At 36.4% G+C, this 27,954-nt stretch overlaps 1 protein-coding gene and 1 long non-coding RNA gene across 2 annotated transcripts; one reads left to right on the top strand and one right to left on the bottom strand.

Annotated features, from left to right (window-relative positions):
- The first annotated feature begins 1,124 nt into the window (after positions 1 to 1,124).
- Positions 1,125 to 27,511, top strand: kat2a (K(lysine) acetyltransferase 2A). The gene is made up of 18 exons (NM_001423774.2): positions 1,125 to 1,440; positions 2,312 to 2,435; positions 7,437 to 7,582; positions 7,679 to 7,768; positions 10,918 to 11,099; positions 12,238 to 12,429; positions 12,518 to 12,624; positions 16,280 to 16,384; positions 16,743 to 16,879; positions 18,876 to 19,084; positions 19,214 to 19,340; positions 20,523 to 20,633; positions 20,726 to 20,869; positions 24,445 to 24,559; positions 24,652 to 24,688; positions 25,428 to 25,491; positions 25,564 to 25,648; positions 27,212 to 27,511. Exons 1-18 carry the CDS (start codon positions 1,222 to 1,224, stop codon positions 27,403 to 27,405), a joined length of 2,388 nt encoding a protein of 795 aa, NP_001410703.1. The 5' UTR covers positions 1,125 to 1,221; the 3' UTR covers positions 27,406 to 27,511.
- On the bottom strand, positions 1,158 to 5,538 carry LOC147845577 (uncharacterized). The gene is made up of 3 exons (XR_015480620.1): positions 4,831 to 5,538; positions 4,006 to 4,372; positions 1,158 to 3,461 (listed from the first exon to the last, which is right to left on the bottom strand). It is a non-coding gene; the product is annotated as an uncharacterized LOC147845577 (long non-coding RNA).
- Positions 27,512 to 27,954: the final 443 nt, after the last annotated feature.

The following is a 27,954-nucleotide window of genomic DNA, read 5'->3' on the forward strand; positions in this document are numbered from 1 at the left end:
CCCAAAACAAGCATCCCACCCAGACTGTTGCATGCCCAGAGTGAAGCATAGGGGGTGGATCATAGATGGTTTGGGCTTCAATATCAAGGCATTCCCCAGGTCTAATACTTGTGCTTGATGGGTGCATCACTGCCAAGGTCAACCGAACTATTTTGGAGGATCATGTCCACCCAGTTATTTGAACGTTGTATCCTGAAGGTGGTGTATCAGGATGATAATGCACCAATACACACTGCAGGACTGGTGACAAAGTTAAACATCTCCCATGGCCTGCACAGTCACCCATCCTAAATATTACTGAGCCACTTTGGGGTTGTTTTGGAGGAGTGAGTCAGTTGTATGTCATTTCCAAAATGAATTGATGTTGTATTTGTTGCAAAAGGAGGCCCTACACCATACTAATGAATTATCAGTTTCATTGTCCAACCCTTCACACATGCACACACATTTTACTCAAACATAATTTTATTATTATTATTATTATTAGACATTAAAATGGTGCCGTTGAAACATCAAAACACATTCTGCTAATTAACATAAATGCACTGATATAAATATATGTTTTATGAATACATGTATAAGTGATTTGGTACAACAATAACCAGCGTTAAACCAGCGTTTTTGGCCATTTCCAGCCTGGTCTTAGCTGGTCAGGCTGGAAAATGACCCGCTGAAACCAGCTAAACCCAGCCTTAAGTATAAGTTTAAGTTGGACAGAGTTGGCTTTGGGCTCCCACCCAGGTTTAGCTGGTTTTAGCTGGTCATTCCCAGCCTGACCAGCTATGACCAGGCTGGAAATGGCCGAAACCCCTCCATAACCAGCCTGGCCAACCAGGTAAAACCAGCCTAGACTGGTTTAAGCAGTTTTTTCCAGCAGGGAAGTGTTTAATGGGATAGTTCACACAAAAAAAATGAACCTTTACCTTTCAAATGTTTCCAAACATTTAGAAGTTTGATAAAACAGGATATTGTGAAGAAAGACGAAAAACCTGCATTGACTAACAATTGAGGGTGTCGGCGAACTGTCTCTTTAATGCCCCCCAGTGGAAAGTTGTAGCGTTTAATTACGAACTACTGCATACTACATTTCCCAGCATCCCCTCATTGTCGAAAACCATCACAAAACTTTATTCAAGCCGCCCGGTTTGGAAACGAGCACGGAGATCCGTAGGGGGGAAGTGAGTGAGCACGGAGATCCGTAGGGGAAGTGTGGCTGCTGTTATGGCGGACCCGGCGGCACAGAGCTCCGCGCAGCCCCGGCTTCAGCAAGCGCAGTCCAGCGGCCCGACCGGCTCCAACTCGAACCCCGGAGCCGGGAGCAGCGACCCGGCCCGACCGGGCCTAAGCCAACAGCAATGGTCCAGCCAGAAGAAAGCCCAAGTCCGTTCGTTTCCGCGGGCGAAAAAGCTGGAGAAACTCGGAGTGTTTTCATCCTGCAAGGTAACCGAGAGCTCGCCTCATAACAATGGAGAGACAGAGAGAGAAACCGGGCCTGACATGTGTCACATCTTCATCCACACTCACGATTTTTTTTTTACCTCTTACTAATGCTGTTTATGTAAGAATAATACTCATAAACTTAAACATGACATACCGCAGGGTAAACATGAGGCACTGCAGGTTTAATTGGGAAAACAATTTACTAACATTTTTCACCATACATCCACATTTATTGCTATTTTTTAGTTTTACTTAAAGCTTTTCTTTAATGTTGTGTTTAAATGTGCAAATTAGACAATATATAATTAAGCAGACATTCATTTGCATGCATTTCTAGCTCGAAAATCTAAAAATTGCGTTAAAGAGATTAAAATTTACTCACTATTTACTATTGAGGTAAAGTTGGTTTTAAATTATCGGTACATTCGTTTAATGACATGCTCCCTGTATTGTTTACCATGGTACTTTAAATGTTTGGTCTGAAAACACATTTTTTCTTTTTCCACTCCACCATGACTTTAAATTCTATACTGTACATTATTTCTGTTAAATGACAAGACTTTTGTCTAAGCAAAGTCAGACCTTACTGTCCTAATGAAATACAAATACAACAAGGCATGATCATAGTTTATTTAGGAAAATAACTAATCTACAGACCTTTGCCTTTCATATAAGCCACTTTTGATACAAAATGATCAACTAGAAGTCAGGTTATTATTTGCTGTTCCTAAACTTGGATAGATGACAAGACTTTTGTCAGGTAGTGTATTTTATCCTTTTATCACCACTGCATAAACTTGCCACTCTGAATGTTTTGATTGTGTTATTCTGATGTTTAGCGTCTGATTCCTCTGCACTCTTCTTATCTCAGGCGAATGATGCTTGCAAGTGCAATGGCTGGAAAAACCCCAATCCACCAACAGCGGCTCGTATGGAGCTCCAGCAGCAGGCCGCCAGTCTGACGGAGACCTGCCGAAGCTGTGGACACTCTTTGGGTAGGAAGAATCAGACCTGGGGCCTCTACCGTGAAGCTGGATTAGCTGACTAGCCAGTTAAATGTTGGTTTAGTTTGCACCAATCTTGGGTTTTTAGTAATATGAAGGCAGCTCAACATTAATCACTAGTGTTTGCCATGGTATTAAAGGGCAGCAAAGCTAAGATGAGCTACCTTTATGGTATCTAAATTCAGAATTTGTTACAAACTAAACTGAAAGTCAACTGGTTAGCCAGCTAATCTAAGGGTGTACTCACACTATGTACAGTTGCCTTGAACATGTGCCGAAGTACGCTTGTCCCCTTCCCTCTCCCCCAATGGCCTGCACATACATTGTATCCGAGCCGGAGATGCTTACGTCATCGATGATGCGACTGTTCAGTTTAACAGAAGAGAAACGCTCTCGCTCAGCACAGTAGAGATTCCTTTATATCGTTATATAATTTTAGTCGTTTGAGATGCAGTGACACACAGTCAAATAATTCGCCGAACAGATCAGCCACTTTTGACGCTCATAAACAGTCATAAATTCCTTGTGCTGCAGGTATTAGGAGGTTTGCTGAAGGTGCAGCTGATGTGCAGTGAGGGGTTTAAGTCTTTTTATAAACTACGACAGTTTGCATTCATTGAACCGTAAGAATGTTTATTAAACACATATGAAACAATTCCATAAAAGTCACGTCATGTCTTCAGTTTCGGGCTCAGGTGTACTTGCACTCACACTACAAGTGTACTGCACCTAAGCCCAAGAGAAGCACTTTGGCACACCTCTTCCAAACGGGCCAGGGCTGGCCAACTGAACCGCACCTGAGCCCGATTCAGAACACGCAGACATCTAAAAACGAACCGGGAAATGGGCCTGGACACGGTTCAGATAGCAGTGTGAGTACGCCTGAAGCCAAATTACATGATACAGGTCCATGAAGCTTTGTTTGCTATCAAGAAGAAGACTGGTGATAAGTTTTAGCAGGGATTAGGGCTGCACAAAATTAGAAAAATCCAACATTGCAATATATATATTTTTTTCCTGTGATATATGTACAGTTGAAGTCAGAATTATTAGCCCCCTTTTGATTTGATTAGATTTTGTTTTATATTTCCCAAATGATGTTTAACAGCAAGGAAATTTTCACAGTATGTCTGATAATATTTTTACGTCTGGAGAAAATCTTATTTGTTTTATTTCGGCTAGATTAAAAGCAGTTACTAATTAAAAAAAAAAAAAAAACATTTTTGGGACAAAATTATTAGCCCCTTTAAGCAATTTTTTTTTCAATAATCTACAGAACAAACCATTGTTATACAATAACTTGCCTAATTACCCTAACCTGCTTAGTTAACCTTATTAACCTAGTTAAGCCTTTAAATGTCACTTTAAGCTGTATAGAAATGTCTTGAAAAATTTCAAGTAAAATATTATTTACTGTCATCATGTCAAAGATAAAATAAATACGTTATTAGAAATAAGTTTTTAAAACTATTATGCTTAGAAATGTGAAATCTATTAAACAGAAATTAGCGAAAAAAATAAACAGGGGCGCTATTAATTCAGGGGGGCTAATAATTTTGACTTCAATTGTATGTATTGCGATTATATTTTATCTATTCAGTTTTACCAAATGACTTGACGAATGAATTTGTGGTTCAATTCTCACTATTAACAAACCTTTAACTATGACATTTATGACTATGATGTCTGGATGAACAGCCTCAAAGCCAAGACGAACAAAATCTGCCATGTCTTGTTGTTTACGAGGCTGTCTAAAAGCGCGAGTGGTCTTACTTTCTCCAGAGAGCTCGCGATCACTCGCCGCACGTCTATATTTAATATAACGAACTTGAGCTGATGATGTTAACACGCGCATGATTATTGAAGTGCTTCTGACATCCTTTCAGAAACAGACAAACAGGAGAGGGAAGCAAGATAAAACAAAGAAGCTTGAAAAAAACATAGTAGCAAATGATTCTTTTAGCAACCTAAAACAAACAAACTGCCATGTTTAACTATTATCATCACCTTCTGAACTATTGTGAACCTAGAATGTTACAGGTTACATGTGCTGGTGAAGATTAAAGACACATATGAGTAGGGATGGTACTGAAACTTGGTATTTTATCGGTATCAATGCTACATTATAAAAGACAGAAATATCAACAAGCTCTGACGTTAACGGTTCTGCTATCTGTACTGGAGAATCATTGCTGAATAAACATTACTTAAAGTAGCATAATGTAACTGACCAACCTTTTCTTATTTACGATATTTGATATTCGTCTGCACAGTCAGCAATCTCATGAGAAATGCTCGTGTTTCTGGTGAGCGCGTCAAGTATAAAAGCCTTCACAGTTATCGGCTGTGCGCTCGAACTCTGGAGGCTCGCGCTAAGCGCACACACAGCTCGTGACACAGACTCGCGCTCACACAGCTCGTAAGCTTGCGGAGTAAACCAGAAAACCAGGCGTGTGGATAGCAAAATGCCCGTTGCAACAAATGCAGCAAGTTATTTTCTTGTATAAGCGGAAACACAAGCAATCTGGCTAAGTGAAAGTATCTTTAAAAAGTGCATTAACTGCAATGAAACGTTTTGACTGCCTAGCTACTAATGGTAACGTTACATCATCCACATCGTTATGTCAGTAGACAATCACAAAAATTATTATGATATTAATGGTTAAATAAACACACATTCGGTTACAATGAAAACAATATTTTTTCTGCAGTAGCCTAAATAAATACTAAACTTTAAAAATGCTTATACATCAGCTGTATAAATATGAATAGCCTAATAATAAACCTTGCTTATTAAAAAATTAGTAAAAAAACGCTTAATTTTGCAATGCAAGTTGCCCCAAAAATGTATTAAAATCACAGTTAACTCCCAAAACATTGTTAACTCATTTATGTGAATGTGTTAATGAAAAATCATAAGCATTATCACATTTAACTGCATTTTGCCACTCAAAGAGGCTATTTACAACTGCAGCGAGCCCAATAAACCAAGTAATATCCCGACTTATGCCAGAAAAGTCAAACATGTTGATTTTCTCCAGAAGAGTGGTTGAAAACGGAGTCATTTTCCTTCAAACCACTGTACATTCTTTTATATATACATATATATATATATATACATATAAGAGTTATAATCAAATCATGTTCATAGAAAGGTTAGAAATGAACATTTATACACAAGTATTTATGTGCATAAAGCTTCTGTTTTGTGAGAAGTACTTCTCGTATGATATGTGAACAACCTGTAAAGCTTTACTATAGACATGTTCTCGAGCGAGAATGACGTCAGCTGTCATACACCACGCCCATTTGGTACCATTGGTACCCTTTTGGCATTGGAAACGCAAGTCTGGTAACGGTGACCCATACCGTACCACTTAGTTTCTTCCTGCACTTTTTGGTATTTGCAGTGCAGTTGCAGACCTCAATCTCGGAACATTTGTTTTCTGCCACCTGTTCGTGAGCTGCACGTTGCTGTGTTTCCCTTCAATGACAGAAATAGATAAAACAGTCAAAAAGCTTTTTAAAGCACCGCTGAACAGTGCCATCATAAACATTGAAGGCTGAAAATGAATTTGTCAGTAAGTCACAAAAGTAGCTCTCAATCGCTAGACTTCCCAAACACCAACAACAGTTTAGATTCAAAACTGCAGTTCATGTGTTCCAGAACAGAATTCTGTTCATGACATCACACATTCTGCTGAGCTTCACTGAGTGACTGTTCTGAACTATGAGACGCTGCAAATGCTCACATTCATATAGCAGTGGTGCAAATGACACGCGTTTCCAAACACTCCCTCTTCCCCCTTACCTGTTGTGAACATTTAAACATTCTATAATATGTGGTCTTAATCTTTGTGCAACATTAACAATTTTGTCCTTCATTTTAAAAAATAATAATAAATCATTTAAAAAGATTTATTGACTTCTTACTCATTTATTTTCATGAATCAAATTTTCCAGGAGGCACTAAATAATGGGTAACACTTTATAACAACTACACACTATGAACCATTTATTAAGCATTAGCAAATAGTGAATTCATTATCTGTTAAGCATTAACTCTACATTAATAGACATTAGTAAGCAGTTTATAACTGCAGCTTCAAATGCTGTACTATTGACTTATAACCACATTTAAAATGTGCTTATTAATTTTACTTTCATACTTTAATGATTTATTTTTCATTACTAAATGAAGTATTGCATTATTTACAAACCAGTTATTAAAGCATAGTTAGTTGTTTTTTTAAGATCATTCCGGATGAGTTAGTACATGATTTATAAATTATTTGAATGAACATTTATAATTGTTATTATTAAGGCATATACTAATAGTTAATTTGTATGTTAAGATATGCTTTACTAATTCCTTATAAATGACAATTAAAGGCTCAGTTAAATTCTAAACAGGAAAAATGACAAAAACGACTTCATTCAATCCTGTTCGCTTGAAGATACACAAATGAAACAGTACTTTGAATGAAAGATTAATCTTTGTAACCTTATCTAAAATAAAATTAATGTACAGTTTAAACATTATATTGTTAAATTATTATATTGATGTTGTTTTATAAAGTTTTATGTTTTATTTTGTCACTGCTGTTATGAACTTTACAGTAATTAAATTTTTTAGATACGATTGCAAATAGTATTGTTCATTTGATACTGAGCCTTTAATTGTCATTTATAAGGGATTTATAATGCATGAATAATCCTCACTTTAGATTAGGTCACAAATTGTTTCTTTGAATTAATTTTCCAAAATCTGAGGTAAATAATCTATTATTGATCCAAATTCTTAAAAAAAAGATATCCCAGCTCAAACAATTTCAAGATTAAGCAAAGCACAACAATACATTTACTTTCCGTTTATTGTAGGCCACGAAAATGTGTCTTCTAGCTAATCGATCACTGGAAAATCAACATCTTTTTAGGGAAATCGACATCTGGTTAAGCGTGGGATGTTCTTCTGTGTGTGTTTCTTTTTAGCGGAGCATGTGTCCCACCTGGAAAACGTGTCTGAGGAGGAGATTAACCGGCTGTTGGGGATGGTGGTGGATGTGGAGAATCTCTTCATGTCTGTCCATAAAGAAGAAGACACGGACACCAAGCAAGTCTACTTTTATTTGTTTAAGGTAAAGGCGTTTTTCTCGTTTTTGAAGAACTTAAGCTTTATCTGTCAGCTGAATATTGAAAAAGGTTCATCTCTGTTGTTGTGTTGCTTTTCTTAGCTGCTGAGGAAGTGTATTCTGCAGATGGGGAAACCAGTGGTGGAGGGCTCTCTCGGTAGCCCTCCTTTCGAAAAACCCAACATAGAGCAGGTATGTCCATGTCCATGTGTGAGTTCATTTGAAATGATACAATATCACTTGTTTGTAATACATATACCTACATCGCTCTCTTTCTCTTTCTACTTGCTTAGTGTTTATGTGTCTCTTTCTCAAAAATCTAATAATAAAATTATTGTTAAATTATTAATATTTTTTTCTTTCCCTTTAAAAGATCAACTTGTATGTCAAATTCTGTCAAAATACTGGTCTTTTCAAATCATTATCTGTTTAAACAAACAAAGTATTAGCCGTAAGGAAGAAATTTAACCCATGCTCATTCTGGAAACATTACCCCGCAGACGTTTCTGGAGACCGCGATTTCCGTGGCCGGAGGTACGTAGGGGCGTGTTTTTTTTTTTTTTTTCGAGCGAACGCTACGGGGCAGTGTGACGCCACTCCGCTCCTCCTCTTTGCTCTCGCCGGCTGACGGCTCACCTCCATGTGGAGAGCTTTCCCGCCGCAACCAGTTTGTCTTAGCTCGCAGCATTACGTCGGCGGAGCGGAGGCCTGGAGGGAGAAGGTGCCGGGCATGGCGACGACGGGGATCGAGTCCGGGGAAGAGTGGTTCCAGAAATCAGGTAAGATGAAAAATAAAATTCAAAAAAATAAAAACAAACGAGTTCGCGACGGGGCGAGATCCGAAAACGCGGTCAAAATCAGACAAAGGCTTTTGCTTTTTTTCTGGACGGCTTCTGCAAATCGTCGCTTGGGTTTAGGGAAGGAGGAGGAGGAGTCGATCGTTCAGTCGTTTAGCCAGTCAGTCGGATGGACAGCCGCCTCAGCGCCTCTCGCGGCCTCTCGCGGATTCGCGAAAACAAAAACTGCTCGAATACGTACCTCCCGGAACATATTTCGCGGTCTCCAGAAACGTCCGCGGGGCTACGTTTCCACAATGAGCCCGGGTTGAAGAAATTTCTTTAAAATTATAGCATTTATTAGAATTAATCCATAACATCAACATTACACTGACCTAAATAATATGAAGCTTTATTTTCATCTGTATACACTTGTTAAGTTGTGATTATAGAGTACTGTATCAGGGCGTAAGCCTGTGAACTGTGAACATGATCGTTTATAACAACATTTTAACCTTATCACACATTAAAATCAATCTCTTTTAAAATCGTGAAGTACACGGTCTGTGGACTCACCACAGAAACCTATATTATAACAATTTATGCAAAAAAAAAAAAAAAAGGTACCTCTTTCTGGCCTTCTGATATGAGCCATACCAGCAAACAATTTTGTTTCTAATAGACATCTAAACGTAGACAGCTTGGCTAAAACAAAGGTAAACTTGGGCTGTCAGTGAAAATCTAATAGACATCTAAGAATTGCTCAAAACTAGACTAGTCATCAAACAGACAGATTAGACAGACTTTATATGTGTTGTCATTCATTTCTGTTTATTGATTACTAGTCTAGTGTTTTCCTATTCTAATGCTGTGTTCACACCAGACATGGCATGCATGGATAGATCGTTCTATTAGTGCTTAAATCACTAAGCTTTTCACTCATCATAGCACACATGCTGCTGATGATGTGACCATAAAACGGATTTGATTTAAATAGACGCATCAACATTTTGAGTTTACTCCCTTCATTTACGCGCCAATTCCACTTCATTCACACATCAAATTTACTTCACAGCAGACACAAATTCGTGTCCCGGGCAGGGTTTCTGTCTGCCCAGTGACTCTAGCTTCATTGCTAAATGGCAAACATTGATTTAATTGGGAGAATAGCTGTGTTTATGTGCTTTAGGAAGGCTGAAAAACAGCGTTAATTCGTTTTGAGTCCCCTAGATCCTTTTAGAGGTGCATCCAGCTGTTTACTTTTACTCAGAATTGCGACTTTATAACTCAGAATTCTGAATTTATAATTAAATTATTTATTTTTTTATAATTTATTATTATTATTATTATAAAAAATATATATATATCATTGGCGATGCAGTGGCGCAGTGGGTAGCACGTTCGCCTCACAACAAGAAGGTTGCTGGGCCGCTGGTTCGATCCTCGGCTCAGTTGGTGTTTCTATGTGGAGTTTGCATGTTCTCCCTGCGTTCGCGTGGGTTTCCTCCGGGTACTCCGGTTTCCCCCACAGTCCAAAGACATGCGGTACAGGTGAATTGGGTAGGCTAAATTGTCCGTAGTGTATGAGTGTGTGTGTGTATGTGTGGATGTTTCCCAGAGATGGGTTGCGGCTGGAAGGGCATCCGCTGCGTAAAAACTTGCTGGAAAAGTTGGCGGTTCATTCCGCTGTGGCGACCCCAGATTAAAAAAGGGACTAAGCCGACAAGAAAATGAATGAAGGAAAATTTGGCATTCAGTGGCGGGAACAGGCTTCCATAGGGGGCACATTAATAGCATGCAAAACCAATTAAAAAAACCCATATAAAAAAAGGCATCTATCACTGCAAAAAAACACATTTGGTGTGATCAGGGCCAGTTGCTAGTGTTTTTCTTTTGGTCTCACTAAAATTGGAATTAAGAATTGTGCAATATGTTAGAATGCTACGTGGCATCATTTATAAAAATGTTAATAAAGGTTCAAAATAAGAATAATTTTGTTTTACTGGGCCAGTAAAAATTTTGTTTGGGCAAGTGAAAATATGAACAACTGTCCTAACTGGACAATATTTAATAAAGAGCCATGTTTGCCATTTTAACTTGGCAAATGCAGAAACGAAGACATGCATAAATGTTGTCATTTAAATTTATATTGTAGCAATATTTCTCCATTAAATATCGGTCATTGTTAAGGTATCATATCAAATTTAGAAATTCCTGTATTGTGGCTCCACTAGTGTGTTGTATATAAGGAAGCTGGCCAGTTCACAAGTAAAGCCTTCTGCTGATTCCAGTCTTTAAAATATATAGATAGTTCACCTAAAAACGAACATTTCCTAACCATTACTTGCACTAAAGTGGTTTTAAACTTTGATTAATTTCATTCTGCAGTTAAAAAAGGTTCAGAATTTTTCAAGACTTCTATAGGTAGGAACTAAAAAAAATACTATGGAAGTCAATTATTTTTTCAGATTGTCTTCCTCGGTGTTTAAATATCTTATTAATAATATTCATATTAATCTCATTAATCTAATATGTTCTCTTAAAACCTGTCTTTGTTTGTTTCAGGGGGTGTTGAACTTTGTTCAGTATAAGTTCAGTCATTTGGCTCCTAAAGAGAGGCAGACCATGTATGAGCTCAGTAAGATGTTTCTCCTCTGTCTGAACTACTGGAAGCTGGAGACACCGTCACAGTTTCGGCAGAGGGCTCAGAAAGAGGACGCAGCGGCATACAAAGTCGATTATACTAGGTGCTTGTGTTACTGTGTTCTATTCTAAATGCACGTTTGTAGGATGTGTAAATATAAACACACACACACACACGTAAGGTATAGAACAGAGTGTGATCTCATTTCCTCTATGTTGTATGTATTTACTATGTGAAAATGTTTAGGATTTATTTCATATGAAGTCATTTACTGTTATTACATTATCAAGTACATCTAATGTGTGACCAAAAAAGATGGTCAGTTTACTATTTTGAAATTAGGTTTGCAAATGTACAGTGGGTACGGAAAGTATTCAGACCCCCTTAAGTCACAGCAAACGGTCTTAATACTTAGGACAATGTGATATTATGTTTTCCTTTTTTGATAAATCTACAAAAATGTCAGTAATTCTGTGTTTTCTTGTCAATATGGAGTACTGTGTTTACATTAATGAGGGAAAATTTACTTAAATGATTTTAGCAAATGGCTGCAATATAACAAAGAGTGAAAAATTTAAGGCCGTCTGAATAATTTCCTTACCCATTGTACATCTATCACAACAAATGTCAAACTGAGTTTTCTTTTCCTTTTGCAAAAATTAATGTACACATTTTTAAAAAATAATCAATAATTTAGAACAGTTAAATTGTTTATATTGTTTTATAATGATTTACTCCCCAAACTTATTGCAGCTTCCGACCCAGAATATTATATTCTTTTGAAATATAAAAAAAATACAGAAATATCTATTTAATGCATAAAAATATGTTGTTTTGAAGTTTATTCATCAGAAAATCCCAAAAGAAAAGTTTGTTTCCACAGAAATATTAAGCTTTATTAATTACATAAAGCTTTAACATTTAATAACAGTGTTAGTTAAGCACAACATAAGCATATTGAAAGGAAATTTTATGTGGATCATGTTACACTGAAGGCAGCTGAAAATTTACAACATAGGAATAAGTTCAATTGTAAATAAAATATAGGGAATTAGAAAACAATTTCCATTTGTAATGCTTTTTCATAATATTTATGTATTTACCATCTGTGAGGATTAGAGACTTTCAAACACAATAAAATATCAAATTTGAGTCTATCTTAATCTGAATATACAGAGTCATTAATCTAATTACTGTTCATTTGTTTTATTACTATTATTTCTGTGTGTGTGTGTTTTCAGGTGGCTGTGTTACTGTCACGTTCCTCAGAGCAATGACAGCTTGCCACGGTATGAGACCTGTCAGGTGTTCGGCCGCAGTTTGCTGAAGTCCATCTTCACTGTCACCCGCAGACAGTTACTGGAGAAGTTCAGAGTGGAGAAAGACAAACTGCCGCCAGAGAAACGCACCCTCATCCTCACACATTTTCCAAAGTAAGACACGTTACCATGTTATCAATACAAACTTCAAAACTATCACTCTCTCATATCCTGAGTGTGTGTGTGTGTGTGTTTGTGTTAGGTTTCTTTCCATGTTGGAAGAGGAAATCTATGGAGAAAACTCTCCCATCTGGGAGGCAGACTTCACCATGCCAGCCTCAGAGGGCACACAACTGGGCCATCAAACAGGTGTGTGTTTTTATGGAGCCAGATCAGTTTCAAAAATAATACATTTACAAAATTAATTTAAAACTTGCACAGCACAATTCACATTCACAAAATCCAATTTGTAAATTCAAAGCACAATTCACAAATACTACTCATAAAGATAAATATAACTCGCATTCATAAAGATAAATATAACTCGCAAATCATAAATATTTTTTACAGGATGAATTGGATTTATCTGTTAATAAATCGTGTTTTAAATTTGAATACACAAATTGCATTTGTGTATTTTTGAATCGTATTCGAATTACGAATTAGATTAGTGAATTTACGAATCATGCTTTGAACTTATGAACTGGTTTTTGTGTAATTACAAATCATGCTTTGAACTTATGAACTGGATTTGTGTGTTTACAAATCGTGTTTTGAACTTACGATATGGATTTGTGTATTTTTGAATCGTCCTTTGAACTTATGAACTGGATTTGTGTATTTACGAATCGTGTTTTGAACTTACGATATGGATTTGTGTATTTTTGAATCGTGCTTTGAACTTACAAATTGGATTTGTGTATTTTGCAAATCGTGCTTTGAACTTATGAGTTGGATTTGCGTATTTATTAATCGTTTCAAATGTATGAACAGGATTTGGGTGTATACGAATTGTTTTGTATTTTGAATCGGATTTATGTATTTAGAACAAAAAATTTGTGTTTTGATCTTGCGAATTAGATTTTATAAATGTGACTTTTGTTGTGGAAGTATGAATAATATTTTGTAAATATATTATTTTTGAAATTTGATCTGGCTCTATAGTTTTTGGTGGTTCCAGGGTAAAAGTATTGTAATCGATTGTAATTATCGGCAGTATTTTTTGAGACTTTTTTCAACATTCATGCCAAAGTGATTTTTCACTGGCAATGAAATGAGTGAATGTGCAAAATTACTCTTGACGTTACACACCACAAAAAAAAAAAAAAAACTCCAGTAAACATAGTGTCGCTGCACAATGACGCTCGCTTATTACACAGAAGAAGATAGCACCCTCATGCTTTTAACTGGTCTTTATTGCACAGGGTTTTCCACTTCTGTTTTCCCCCCTTCACTACAACACAAATACCTGTTTAAAAAAGTTACAAGCTAAGAAAGAAAATGAAGTGGAATGAAACTCACTATTGAATCCTTCTTGATAATTCCTGTGTGCTCTTCTACACCTTTTTTTACTTGAGTGCTACCAAGTCAGGTTTTTACTGTAACTACAGCAGCTCAGGACATGGAACAAAAGTGCCAATATCATTCAGGGCTCGAAATTGCGACCATTTTGGTCGCATATGCGCCCGAAAATTAATCTATGCGACCTCATAATATATATGGGAGCATTAGTGCGACTGCAGATAATGGTTGTAGTGCGACCTGTTTTGATTTTTTGTAAAAACGTGCTGAATCGCTCTTCCCTGCCGCTATATTGGTTCATATTAGCTGTCAATCACTCAAGGTATTCCGCTGTCAGATGACATGGAAGGAGCTTTTATGACCACAGGAAATGCAAACGGCTGAAGAGTGAAAACTTAACTTAAAGCACACAGGTTTGCAAACCCCACCTAAAGTTGAGGCGCAGATGAGAGCGATCATGACACGTCACGTGGTGAGTAATGATCCACCAGCTGAGATCAATCGAGTACGCGCTTCTTAGAGAAGGCGCCCGAATCTCCATGCTTTGCATTCACTGCGTGTTCAGCGCAAATGTCCGCTAAAAGTCAAATCTAATACTGTACATATCATCGCCAAAGAAGCTCGCCTTTACTAAGTACAAAACAGCAGTACAAAATAAATATTTCTTACTGCAATGCTTCATTTTTGTTTAATGCAAACTATACAATTATTTTTCATAAAGTAACAGACTTTTTATAGCAGATAATTCATGCACATTCAAGGCAGTATCATAATGAGAAATGGAATTCATTGTTACTATTGTCATTTTTTATCATCATTAATATTCTATGGCCTAATTATTAGACATTCATTTTGGAATTATTGCACACAAATATCAATGTCTTTGCAGCATTAGTTAGATAGTTGTTTCTGGTTTTTGTCAGTCCTATTAATGTTGTTTTAAAGTACAATAAATCCCTTAAAAAACAATTTGCAGCTGTGCTCATTCATTTTTGGTGGGTGCTCCTAAATTTTTTCTGGTGCTCCTAAAAATTTTTTGGTGCTCCTAAATATTTGAAGTTGGGAGCACCGGTGCTACCAAGTAAAAAAGTTAATTTCGAGCCCTGTCATTGGCTCAGGTTTTTTTCTAATTATAAAAAATAATAATAATTTATAATGCCTGATGTTTTTTGCTTTGAGATGCACGCTCACATTATCGACCTTTATTTCAGTCACAAAGTGTTAAATGTTCACAATAAACCGCCCAATATGCACAAGTCTTTAAAGCAGGGGTGTCAAAAATACAGCCAACAAAACCATCGAATCAGTCAGAAGCCGCCTTTCCACTGCACACGACATTTGGAAACAACTGTCGGAATACACCCCCTTGTGGCAGTCGCACAGTATTTTCAGTTCTGACTTGGACTATGGGAGAGAAGCTGTTCTCGCAGTGTCCGAAATAATAAGGGAGTGGAAAAGCAAGAGCTTATATTCTCTGTGCATTCACCATGGTTGAATGAATGAATGAATGAATACTAGAAACTCATACACCGCTAAAAATATTGGAGGGAATGTGGAGACAACATAAAAATATATATTTTTATTACTTAATTACTTACATTTATCAACAGAATTTTATTTTTATTTTTTAATATACACTTAATATACACATAGTCTCAGGAGTTCAAATAAGTCAACGGATCCGCATCTCAATTCGGATCTGATTATTCCGCACAGAGATACCGAGATAATCTGAACTCCACGCAGCTTCCGGACTACTCTCCATTGGAAATGAATGACTTCCAGTCTGTCGCTTGTCATTTGTCGTGTGCAGTGGAAAGGAGGCTATACAGTTATATAAAAAAATAATAAACATAAAAAGCAGTATTATGAGAACAAAACAGTCTTCACTACAATATTTTATTTGAGACTCAACAGACAGCTTAAAATGGAAAAAAATTAATTATCTTAGATTATTCATATGTTAAAGTATCGGATATACCTAAACTATTTTGATTACAACAAATCTTAGTTACAAAATGTCTATTATCCTATCTGAATTTCAGCTCTAGTGGCGGCATCTTTTTGTATACGCAGTTGTACCATAAGTTATACCAAATCAGTTTTAGTCTTCATCATTTGAAAATGCATGCAAAGTGTGTTTGCTTTTGCATTCTCAGAATGTCAACAACACAAACTGTTTATGACCATTTGCTGCCATTATGCCTATTTTTAATACAAACTACTGATGGCTCATTTTAGGCATTTTTTTTTTTATTTTTTAAGAGGAAATAATTGTATTTATTGTGTATTTCAAAGTTTTAAATTTTGCGGACATTTTATATTCATAAACCTATATGTCACACACCACAAAAAGGTCATGCTTTGTTGAAAATGTGTTTCACTGTAGTTTTGATTATGCAGTTTAACAGCAATGCATCTGCCATTGTGTTTGCCCACATAGAGAATTAGCTTTTAATGCTAGATTGCTTTAAATCCCTTCTTTTTTTTCTCTCTATGTCAGTACTGAGTCCAGTGTCCATCTCCGGCTCTCCTCACAGTAAGGGCAGCAGCGCCTCTGCTCTGGGTGTTACAGGTTTGGACGTAGCTTCCTCTGAACCAACAATCGGTAAGAACATCCAGTTGCATATTTTAATGTCAACTTTTTACCTTAACGTACCTTTGGCATGATGACAGTACATAGTATTTGACTATATATTTTTCAAGATGCTAGTATTTAGCTTAAAGTGACATTTAAAGGTTTAATTAGGTCATCTAGGCAAGTTAGGGTAATTAGGCAAGTCATTGTGTAACAGTGGTTTGTTCTTTAGACTATTGAAATAAATATTGTTTAGGGGGGCTAATATTGACCTTAAGATGGTTTAAATAAATTAAAACTGGTTTTATTCTGCCAAAACAAAGCAAATAAGACTTTCTCAAGAAGAAAAAATTGAGAAAAATTATAATTGAGTAATGTTGTCCCTCAGGTGAGAAGCGAAAGCTGCCTGAAGCGCTGACTCTGGAGGATGCCAAGCGGATCCGAGTAATGGGTGATATTCCCATGGAGCTGGTCAATGAAGTTATGAAGACCATCACAGACCCTGCTGCCATGCTGGGCCCTGAGGTCAGAGTTCATCCATCTCAGGGGCTGTTTACATGATGATGTTTTCAGATTTATTTAGTTATTTTTTTGTATGTTTTATCTTTTCGTTTGTCGTTTTTGGGACTAAAAACAAATATTTTGAAAACACTGCCATTGTCATTTACATGTAAACAAGTAAAAACAAGAGCCTTTGAAAGCGATGACATAATGCACATGCATAATGTGTTTGTGGAGTGTAGATTAAAGGCAAGGGCAAGGAAGCATAAACAACAATGGCACATACACAACAAGAAGTCGACAGAATATAACTTCAAAATATATGGAAAATTATTCTTTTTTTATAAAGAATGAACATGTGGGTGCCTTGAAGGTGAGTAGATTATTGGATAAATTTTTAAGTGAATTATTCCTTTAATAATCTAGCATAATATTCTTCCACTTTGCATTAACATTTATATTTTACTTTTACATTTAGTCGTGTAGCAGACACAATTGTTCAAAGCGACTTACAATTGAGGAGGCATTTAGTGATTCAACAAGAAGAGGCAATACACTGAAGAAGTGCTGTTTATACAAAGGAACTGTTATGCTGCGTTCACACCAGACAAAGCATTAAGCACTAGTGATTTACATGTTAAGTCCATGCAAAGACGTGAGTAGACATCCTGCGGCGTTATACACACCAATGAGGCGTCTTCATTTGCACAAATCATGCCCCTACAAGACAAAACTCATGGTTGGTTAACACTGCCTGAATGTCCGCTTAAGTTTCGATTTTTTTCAACTCACGTAAAGCGTGTCAGTTGCACAAAGCCCTCATTTTCGCAAATCAAAGTGGCGCGAGCTGAGCGTTTTGCGCATGATTATGACGTAGCGTCTGTTGTTGGTGTCCCGGAGGACAATCCTCCTGCTGACACCGACAACAGCTCATCAAACTAGGCTCGACTCAGTCTGAAGCACTGCTAAAAACTTCCATCATCCAGATTAAGTTTCTGGAGGAGTTGTTGAACTCTCAGAGCTGGGTGCACCTCTGAAAGGATCTAGTGGACTCCAAACGAATCGACGCTGTGCTTCAGCCTTTATAAAGCACATAAACACAGCCATTCTCTCAATAAAATCCAGGTATAGTCACTGGGCAGACAGTAGCCCCGTACTTGACATGAATCCGCATCTATTGTGAAGTTAGTTTGACTCGTGAATGAAGCAAATAAACTACAAATGTTTACAGGTCTATTTACGCATAAATAGAGCGATGTGTCTGCGCGTGCCATTTCTGGTGTGAACACATCATTAGTGCTCAGAGAATTTTGTCAAGCCCACTCGCCTTTGTGAAGCACATTTCATGAATGCACAATTTTTTTTTAATTTTTTTTTCTCAATTAAGTGCAATTCCGTGCAAATGGCAACCTTGCCATGAAAAAAAACAAAACAGGGAACCAAAATAGCGAAGCGCTTTCTAAGGATATTTGTGTAGGCTTGTATTTTACTCTACTGTAAAAATACTCAAAAATGTCTCTGTCAATTTTTTTTAAACAATAGTTTTTTATTTGCCAAAGTCACACAAGTGGCAATTTCACATCCGTCACATCCATAATGAAGATTTTTCCCTCATAAATGCAAAAATGTCAAAAAAATAATAATAATAATAATTTTTTATATAGAGAGCCAACTCTTATCATTTTGATTAGCATCATTTCTTTTAAGTTGTCCAGTTTAATTCACAGAATTTCTACAAAGTATGTTGTAAACTCGCAAACTTTTTTTGTTCACATCCGTAACGCAGTTTATTTTCCTCAGTTAAAATCTAAAAATGTTTACAGATTGATCTTTTTCTGATCCCTTAACTCTGTGGTGAGTTGTTTTGAAAAATATAAACATATTTCAATAAAACGTTAACATGTACTTTCTACGTGAATTTAAGTGTTGAGATTTTATTGCAAATGTCACATCTATAACGCTGGAATTGCTACTGAACAACATTTAAAGAGTGAAATGTGTGTTTGCTGGTGTTTTCCAGACCAGTCTGCTGTCTGCAAACGCAGCTCGCGATGAAACGGCTCGTCTGGAGGAGAGGAGAGGCATCATTGAGTTCCATGTGATCGGTAACTCGCTCTCTCAGAAGTCAAATAAGAAGATTCTAATGTGGCTCGTGGGCTTGCAAAATGTTTTCTCCCATCAGCTTCCCCGCATGCCCAAAGAGTACATCACGCGCCTTGTGTTTGACCCGTAAGTCCACAGTAAACCCTTCCTTGCTCCTAAAGTGCCTTTGACTTTTCCTCAGCCTTTAGCTGTCTGCGGGTTTTTTCCAGTCTCGCTGTTCAGCCACTTTTGACCCTTTTTCTGTTTTGACCTCAGGAAGCACAAGACGTTGGCTCTGATTAAAGATGGCCGCGTGATTGGAGGGATCTGCTTTAGGATGTTTCCCACTCAGGGATTCACAGAGATTGTCTTTTGTGCTGTCACCTCCAATGAACAGGTCAAGGTAAGTAGATGGAGACTCTGTGAAAGGTAATTGACTGAACAAGAGGGATTTCATGATGATTTAAATGTATTTATAGGGTTTGTACGGGTGTTGGAAATCATTGAAAATGCTTGAATTTACGAATTGGATTTGTGCATCTACAAATCTTGTTTTGAAATATAAAATACACAAATCAAATTTGTATTTCAAAACAAAATTTGTAGATGCACAAATCCAGTTCATATTTTAAAACACAATTCATAAATACACAAATCCAATTCTTAAATTCAGAAATACACAAATCCAGTTTGCAAGTTCAAAACTTGATTCAAAAATACACATATCAATTTAGTATTTCAAAACACAATTCATACATATGCAAATCCAATGTGTAAATTTAAAACTTGATTCGTAAATAAATAAATCCAATCCGTAAATTCAAAAATACACATCCAACTTGTAAATTTAAAATGCATTTCGTAAATATGCAAATCCAGTTTGTATTTCAAAACACGATTCATAAATATGCCAATCCAATTTGTATACTTAAAACACAATTCGTAGATACACAAATTTAATTAGCAAATTCAAAACTTGATTCAAAAATACAAAAATCCAATTCATAAATTTGAAACACAATTTGTAAACACACAAATCCAGTTCGTATTTTAAAACACGATTTGTAAATACACAACTCCAATTCATAAATTGAAAACACATTTCAAAAATACACAAGTCTAATTTGTAAGTTTAAAACTTGATTTAAAAGTACACAAATCCACTTCGTGAATTTCAAAATACACTTCGTAAATACACAAATCCAATTCAATTAAAAAACACGTAAATTCAATTTGTTAATTCAAAAATATGCAAATCCAATTTTGCGTGTTCTCCCTGTGTTGGAGTGGGTTTCCTCCGGGTGTTCTGGTTTCCCCCACAGTCCAAAGACATGCGCTATAGGTGAATTGAAAAAGCTAAATTGGCCATAGTGTACTTGTGTGGATGCAAGTGTATGTGGGTGTTTCCCGGTGTTGGGTCGCGGCTGGAAGGGCATCAGCTGTGTAAAACATTTGCGTTTGTCTGTCTATTTTAGAGGCCAGAGGAGTGAGGTTTACCTGCACAGCACTTCACTAGCTTGCCTCCGTTACACTTAGGTTTATCTTCTGATCTATTAATCATTTTTGTGTTTGTGTTTGTGCTCAGGGCTACGGGACACATCTGATGAATCATCTTAAAGAGTATCACATCAAGCACGGAATTCTGTACTTCCTCACGTATGCGGACGAATACGCCATCGGCTACTTCAAGAAACAGGTACGGCTCCAGTTGGTCACGTACTCTCTTTTTTTTTTGTTATTATTTGTTTCCGCTGCTCAATTTCAATTGAACTCTCTTTCTCTTGCTAGGGCTTCTCCAAAGACATCAAAGTGCCGAAGAGCCGCTACCTCGGCTACATCAAAGACTATGAGGGAGCCACGCTGATGGAGTGCGAGCTCAATCCCCGAATTCCCTACACCGAACTCTCGCACATCATCAAGAGGCAGAAAGAGGTGAGAGTGCACACATTTACACTGGTGCAGATGCAGAGTACTGCTGTGCTGGTTTATCTATTATTATTATTATTATTAAAAGTGTTTTAATGCATGAGAAAAGTATTGCTGTTAGAATAGTATGTCACTCTTTTGTTTGTTTGTTTGTTTGTTTGTTTGAATGGTTTTATTAATTTTATTATATTTGTATTATTCTGAACTGTTTTTGCCAATAGTAGACATGGCATTTATATGAAAGATATATATGATGCAATGTGGGTGGCACGGTGGCTCAGGTTAGCGCTGTCACCTCATAGCAAGAAGGTTGCTGGTTTGAGTCTCGACTGGGCCAGTTGACATTTCTGTGTGGAGTTTGCATGTTCTTCCTGTATTGGCATAGGTTTCCTCCGGATGCGCCAGTTTTCTCCACAGTCCAAAGACATGAGCTATAGGTGAATTGGGTAAACAAAATTGGCTGTAGTGTATGAGTGTGAATGTGAGAGTGTATGGGTGTTTTCCAGTACTTGGTTGCAGCTGAAAGGGTATCCGCTGTATAAAACATATGGAATAGTTGATGGTTTATTCCGCTGTGGAAACCCCTGATAAATAAAGGACTAAACCAAAGGAAAATGAAGAATGATTCAATGCAAGCTTGAATTAAAAGAAACGTTTAAAATAATATCTGTGCATCTATCTATGTGTAGATAACATTACAGTGGGCTTCAGCTCTGTGTTTGGTATCTCAACTGTTTGTTGTTGTTGTTGTTGTTGTTGTAATACAGTAATTAAATGTGTTACTAATAGCCTGGGCCAGACAGAATCTGCAGACATTTTTTGTTGTTTCTGTGGATTTATGATTTTGGGAGTAAAGTAACTAAAAACATGATAAATAAATTAATGACTTTTAAACTTTAATTCAAGGTTTATAATTGTAATCCAATTAAATCCATTTGTTTGGTAAAATATGCAATCCCTCATGTAATATATCTATTAAATGTCAGGAAATATCCAGTTTCAGTTTCCTTTATTTATGTCATTCAAATCATCACAATAGAATTGTAATGCAGAACGAAATTACGTTGCAACAGACCCATCAAGAACATAAAAAAACATCAATATAAAAACACTATAAAATCCTAACATGATAAATAAGCTTTTATAATTCCATAGAAATATAAAAAATATAGATAAGATATAACCCATTTTTAAAAAATCTCTGAAGAGAATAACTTAATACTTAAATACCTATTTCACCATTTGTTGTAATATTAACAATTTATGCTAGTTTAACAAATTTATTTATTTTTAACACTAGCTATTAACAATACTTAAGAAATGGTATTATTTAAAAGTCTTATAATGACAGGATAAAAACTATCTTGAAACCGCACTGATTTGCTCCTCAGACTTCTGTAACGCCTGCCTGATGGCATGAGTGAGAGCAGGCTATGACCAGGGTGGGTTGGATCCCCTAAAATGTTATTTGCCCTAGACAGACAACGGCGTTGGTAAAGTTCCTCGATAGATGTCATTTTGACTCCAACAGACCTTTCAGCTGACTTTATGATCCTCTTAATGGTGTTCTTATCAGACACACTGCTATTCTCATACCAAAGGGAGATGCCATTAGTAAGAACACTCTCAACAGCTCCTCTGTAAAAAGTTGTGAGAATTGATTGGCTGAGGTGTGCTCTTTTCAACCTTCTCAGAAAAAGCAGTCGCTGGTGCGCTTTCTTCGCAAGACAAGTGGTATGGAGAGACCAAGTCAGGTTCTCAGTAACATGGACCCCCAGAAATTTTATCTGCTGTACAGTCTCCACTGCAGTGTTATTAATATATACAGGGGAATAAATGGGGCGTTTCTTCCTGAAGTCGATCACCAACTCCTTAGTTTTATCAACATTCAGAACTAAATCACTTTATCACTTTATAAACTGTATTATAAAGTCCTATGAATATTTGCATATTAGATCATAAACTAACTGTAAAATAATTTTAAAAAATGATTTAATAACTCAGTAACACAAACTACAATTATGCTATCAATTATGCTATCAGTCAGAATTATTAGCCCCCCCCCCCTTTTTGATTTTTTTTCTTTTCTTTTTTAAATATTTTCCAAATGATTGTTATCAGAGCTAGGAAATTTTCATAGTTGTCTGATAATATTTTCTGAAGAAATTCTTATTTGTTTTATTTTGGCTAGAATAAAAGCAGTGTTTATTTTTTTATAAACCATTTTAGGGTCAAAATTTTAAACCACTTTAAGCTAGTTTTTTTCTGATAGTCTGCAGAACAAACCATCACTATACAATAACTTGCCTAATTACCCTAACCTGCCTAACCTAATTAACCTAGTTAAGCCTTTAAATGTCACCTTAAGTTGTATAGAAGTGTCTTTTAAAAATATCTAGTCAAATTTTATTTTCTGTCATCATGGCAAAGACAAAATAAATCAGTTATTAGAAATGAGTTATTAAAACTATTATGTTTAGAAATGTGTTAAAAAAGATCTTCTCTGCGTTAAACAGAAATTGGGGAAAAAATAAACCGGGGGGAGCTAATAATTCAGGGCGGTTAATAATTCTCACTTCAACTGTATGTATATTAGGAGTGTCAAAATTAATCGTTTCTTTGGTGCACCGCAGTGCAGACACGAACAATTCGGTATCGGTTCAGTAATGTACTGATGTCATTTATTTCATGTGTTATATGGCGGTAGCTTACTTTGGCGTGGGAGGTGACCTGCTGATGTGGTCGTGAGGTAACGTTTTATCTCCTCTCTCAGCTGTTACAACAATAACATTACTTGTGGATCCAGACACAAGCGTGTCTGCATAGTGAGTTTTCTCCACCGCGTTGCCATCTATAATGAATCGGCTGATCACTGCGGTCATTTAACATCAGTGTCCGTGTCACTGTTTGCTGAACTGTTAGAGCCAATTGCAGCCTTTTCTGTTGAATGCACGATCAATCATAGGCGTTCAAGAACTCGCTCAATAATGATTAAAAAGCAAGCAAGATAATATTTACATTTGTTTATTTGCTATAAAGACCAGGGGCCTCATGTACGAAGACTTGTGTTGAATTCATACTAAAACATTGCGTACGCCAAAAATTCACACAAATTTTACATCCGAAATAACGTGAAACTAGGGCGGCAAAATATCCTCATTTCCCTAATTATTATCCACGAAGACCCCCCCCCCCCAATCTCCCCCCCCCCCCTTTTTTTTACTTTCATCTGCGACACCCGAGCCCCCTCCCCTTTAGGACGGCAGAATAGAATAGAGAGGGAGGTTAGACAGAGCCAGTTCAGAGTAATTAAAGGAATTGGGGAAAATGCTAAATTAAATATTTAAATTTGGATGCAATACCGCAGTCTCTAACGCATACTGAACTGTGGTGGTTGAAACGAATGACTCAATATTATATCAAGTATTGTGGCATACAAAACTGTCATATTGAATATTGGGGTATATGTTATTCTCAAGTGGGATTTTAGCTGTGAATTTTTCTAAATGGCCATGAAGAGCATAAAAGAAAGTTTTTATTAAATTAAATTAGTGCTATTGGTTTATTGTTGTCTGCTGCAGATCATTAAGAAACTGATCGAGAGGAAACAGAATCAGATCAGGAAAGTGTATCCTGGTCTCACCTGCTTTAAAGAGGGTGTGCGTCAGATTCCTGTGGAGAGTATACCAGGCATCAGTAAGTGTCTAAAAAATATGACTATAATGTCCAAAATCCTTTCATTCAAACGTGCTTTCTTCTTTCTGTTTTTATATTTATTTATTTTTTAGGAGAGACTGGTTGGAAACCTAGTGCCAAGGAGAAAAGGTCAGATGAGAATTTATGCTTATTTATTCTGAAATCTTAGACCATCTGTGTGCCTCTATTAGATCATGGAGTATCTGCGGCGTACTGATGATTTCACAGTGGTGCCATGTACTCTCTATCACTTTAAAAGGGTGTTTGTAAAATAAATAAATACTTTTATTTAACAAAGAATTCAGTAAATAAATCAAAAGTGGCAGTAAAGTCATTTATAATGTCACAGATGTATTTATAAATCCAAAATCAAAAGAAGTGCTTCAGGGGTAGTTAATGTGTCTGTGCTCTTTGGATAAGGAATTATTAAAGATAAACAACAAAATAATAAGTCCAAGGCACTGAAAAGCAAGCGAAAAAATGAAAAAGCCCTTATTAACATGGCTATTCCTTAAAAACAGCACCTACGCGTTTCGGCAACACTTGACTCAATTGAATATATCAGCCAGAGATGCCCAAACTAGCCAAAAGTTGGCCTATGATAACCTTTGATTTGGCCTTCCATCCCATCTGAGAAGATGGGAAAATTAAGGAGAGGCTGGAGAGAATGCCTTTAATAGAGATTGTCATTCATAATTAAACGTAATCTTTCGTTTGTTGAATACCTTTTTTACTAAATGTTGTGCATGAGTCAGATTTATTTAATTGTCTTATGAATTGAATTGTTTGTTTTCATTGTAATAAGTTAATTATAAAATATTTGTAGGCTGTGTGTGTCTATTACTCACTCTTAACTTTTCCTCTGCAGTAAAGAGCTGAAAGATCCAGATCTGCTCTACAACATGCTGAAGAATCTACTGGCACAGATTAAAGTAAGACTTCTGTTGTTCCCCATCACACATTCATCTGAACACATTAACTGTGCAATATCTCTGCATGAACAGACGCATCCAGACGCCTGGCCGTTCATGGAGCCGGTGAAGAAATCTGAAGCTCCAGACTATTATGAGGTCATCCGCTTTCCTATCGGTGGGTACTGTTGGCATCTGCATATATACAGTTGAAGTCAAAATTATTAGGCCACCTGTGAGTTTTTTTTTCTTTCTTTTTTTTCTTTCTTAAATTTCCCAAATGATGTTTAATAGAGCAATACTACGCGCAAAACAGGCACCGTGGGTCAAGCCGATCACTTGACGCAGAAGTATAAATCAGCCTTTATATGTGCATATTGGGAGCGATGTGCACGGTGCCGCGCACGTTGATAGAATGCAACAAGCGTACCGCAAGTCACATGACAAGAACTGACCGATAAGTTGATCAAAAGTGCCTTTTAGACAGAGATTCAGCAGCCTTTGACTACATTTGTTCCCTTTAAAAGGGCAATACTTATGTAGCTCAGATTTACATTTGACAAATAAAACTTTTTTTGATAGCTAATATTTTTTATTTATTTGTTGTTCTGACATTTATTTATTACTTATGTTTAATTGTTAAAAAACTTTTTTTTCACTTATTTTGAAGTCCAAAGAGAAATGGACTATGGTTTATTTTTTATTATTATGTTGTTCTTTATTATTTGGTCACTGAGCAACAATAAGCAACACTTTAAAATATAAGGAGTTTTCATAAGGATTAGGATTTTCTAAACCAGTAGTGTTTTGAGTGCATAATAATCGGGATTGCCGTGAAACCATGATTATACCTAAGACTATAATCGTACAATCAAATTCTCTAATTGTTGCTTCTTTAATTCTAAAGTTTGCTTGAATTTAATCTGCTAATATTGGGTTGCTGTGCAGTTTATGAAATCAATACAATCCTGCTAGATTTTCGTCAGGCTGTTTTGTTTACTGCAGTAACCAAGGCAACGCCCGTATTCCCGCTGTTCTGTAGGCGCCACCTGCTGGAATAACATATGAATAATGTTTCTTACAATCAGTGTTTTAGTAAATATGCTAAGTTATAAAGTTGCTAATGTTACCGGTTTAAACCTAAAGTGGCGATGAGGTCTTAAAATGCTTGAAAGAGCCTTTAAAAAGGGCTTTGTAGGTGTTTAATTTCACTCCCTGGTTCATGTATGCACCCTGTGTGTGGTAAATTACTCACCTTCTTGTCATCTAATATGTTCAATTGTTTTGTTTTTCAGTCAAAACCAATTAGTGTTTTTTGAGGAAAACATGCAGGCTTGGTCTTCTATGGTGCTCACTGGCTTTTTCTGACAAACTGCAGTTTCTATGCAGCTTCAAATTACTTCATGCATTGCTAGCTGGAAAATAAGGTCAATACCTCAAGAAATGGTCTGTATTCTAAAAAATACTAACTCTGAAATGTGCGTCAATTACCTTCATAATAAAAGTTGTTTGGAAGTTTAAACCTTTGAGCACCATAGAAATTCACAATGTGGAATAAAAACCTGATATTTTCTTCACAAAAAAAAACTTTTTTTTTTTTTTACTAAAGAAGGGAATTAGCATTTTGAATGACAATTGTGTGAGTAAATGTATTAGTAAGTTTCTGTTTTTGAAGTGAACTAATCTTTTGATCAGTAGAACATTGCATCTAATTGAATAAATAACCTATCCACTTGCTTAGACTTGAAAACGATGACGGAGCGTCTGAAGAACCGGTATTACGTGACAAAAAAGCTGTTTATCGCCGACCTGCAGCGAGTGATCACCAACTGCAGAGAGTACAACCCTCCGGACAGCGAGTACTGCAAGTCTGCAAACACCCTGGAGAAGTTTTTCTACTTCAAGCTGAAAGAAGCCGGACTTATTGACAAGTAAAGGGCATCTAGACTAATACAAGGGACCAGTTAGATAGTATAGAGGGTGTGTTTACGTTCACACAAACACATGTGGTTTATCTCGACATTAAAACCTGTTCAAAGTTGCTGCTTTCTGTTACTTGCTTCATCCTTAAAAGGATTAGTTGACCCAAAAAATCCAAATTCTGCCATTAATAGCTCATTTCAAACCCCGGAGACCTCTTGAGTACACAAATTAAGTTATTTTAGATGAAATCATGTAGCGCTCTATTTCTACATAGACATCAATGGTTTTTCAAAGTGCAGAAAAGTACCAGAAAACATCCTCAAAACAGACTTCAGTGGGTCAATTGTAGTGCGAGGATACTTTTGTGCGTGCATAATACAAAAGTTAAAATAGTTTCTTCCCAGTGTCAGTATATTGCGCACATTCATGAGAGTGCTTTATGTATGTCTTCATGCAAAGAAGAAACTATTGGATAGTGTCGTTATTTTTGTTTTATATGCACACAAAAGTTTTGTCGTTGTATCATAATATTCTAATTGAACCACTTAAGATCTGTTTCAA

This window comes from Danio rerio, chromosome 3, assembly GCF_052040795.2.
Source record: "Danio rerio strain M-AB ecotype USA chromosome 3, GRCz13ab, whole genome shotgun sequence".
NCBI classification, from domain to species: Eukaryota; Metazoa; Chordata; class Actinopteri; order Cypriniformes; family Danionidae; genus Danio; species Danio rerio.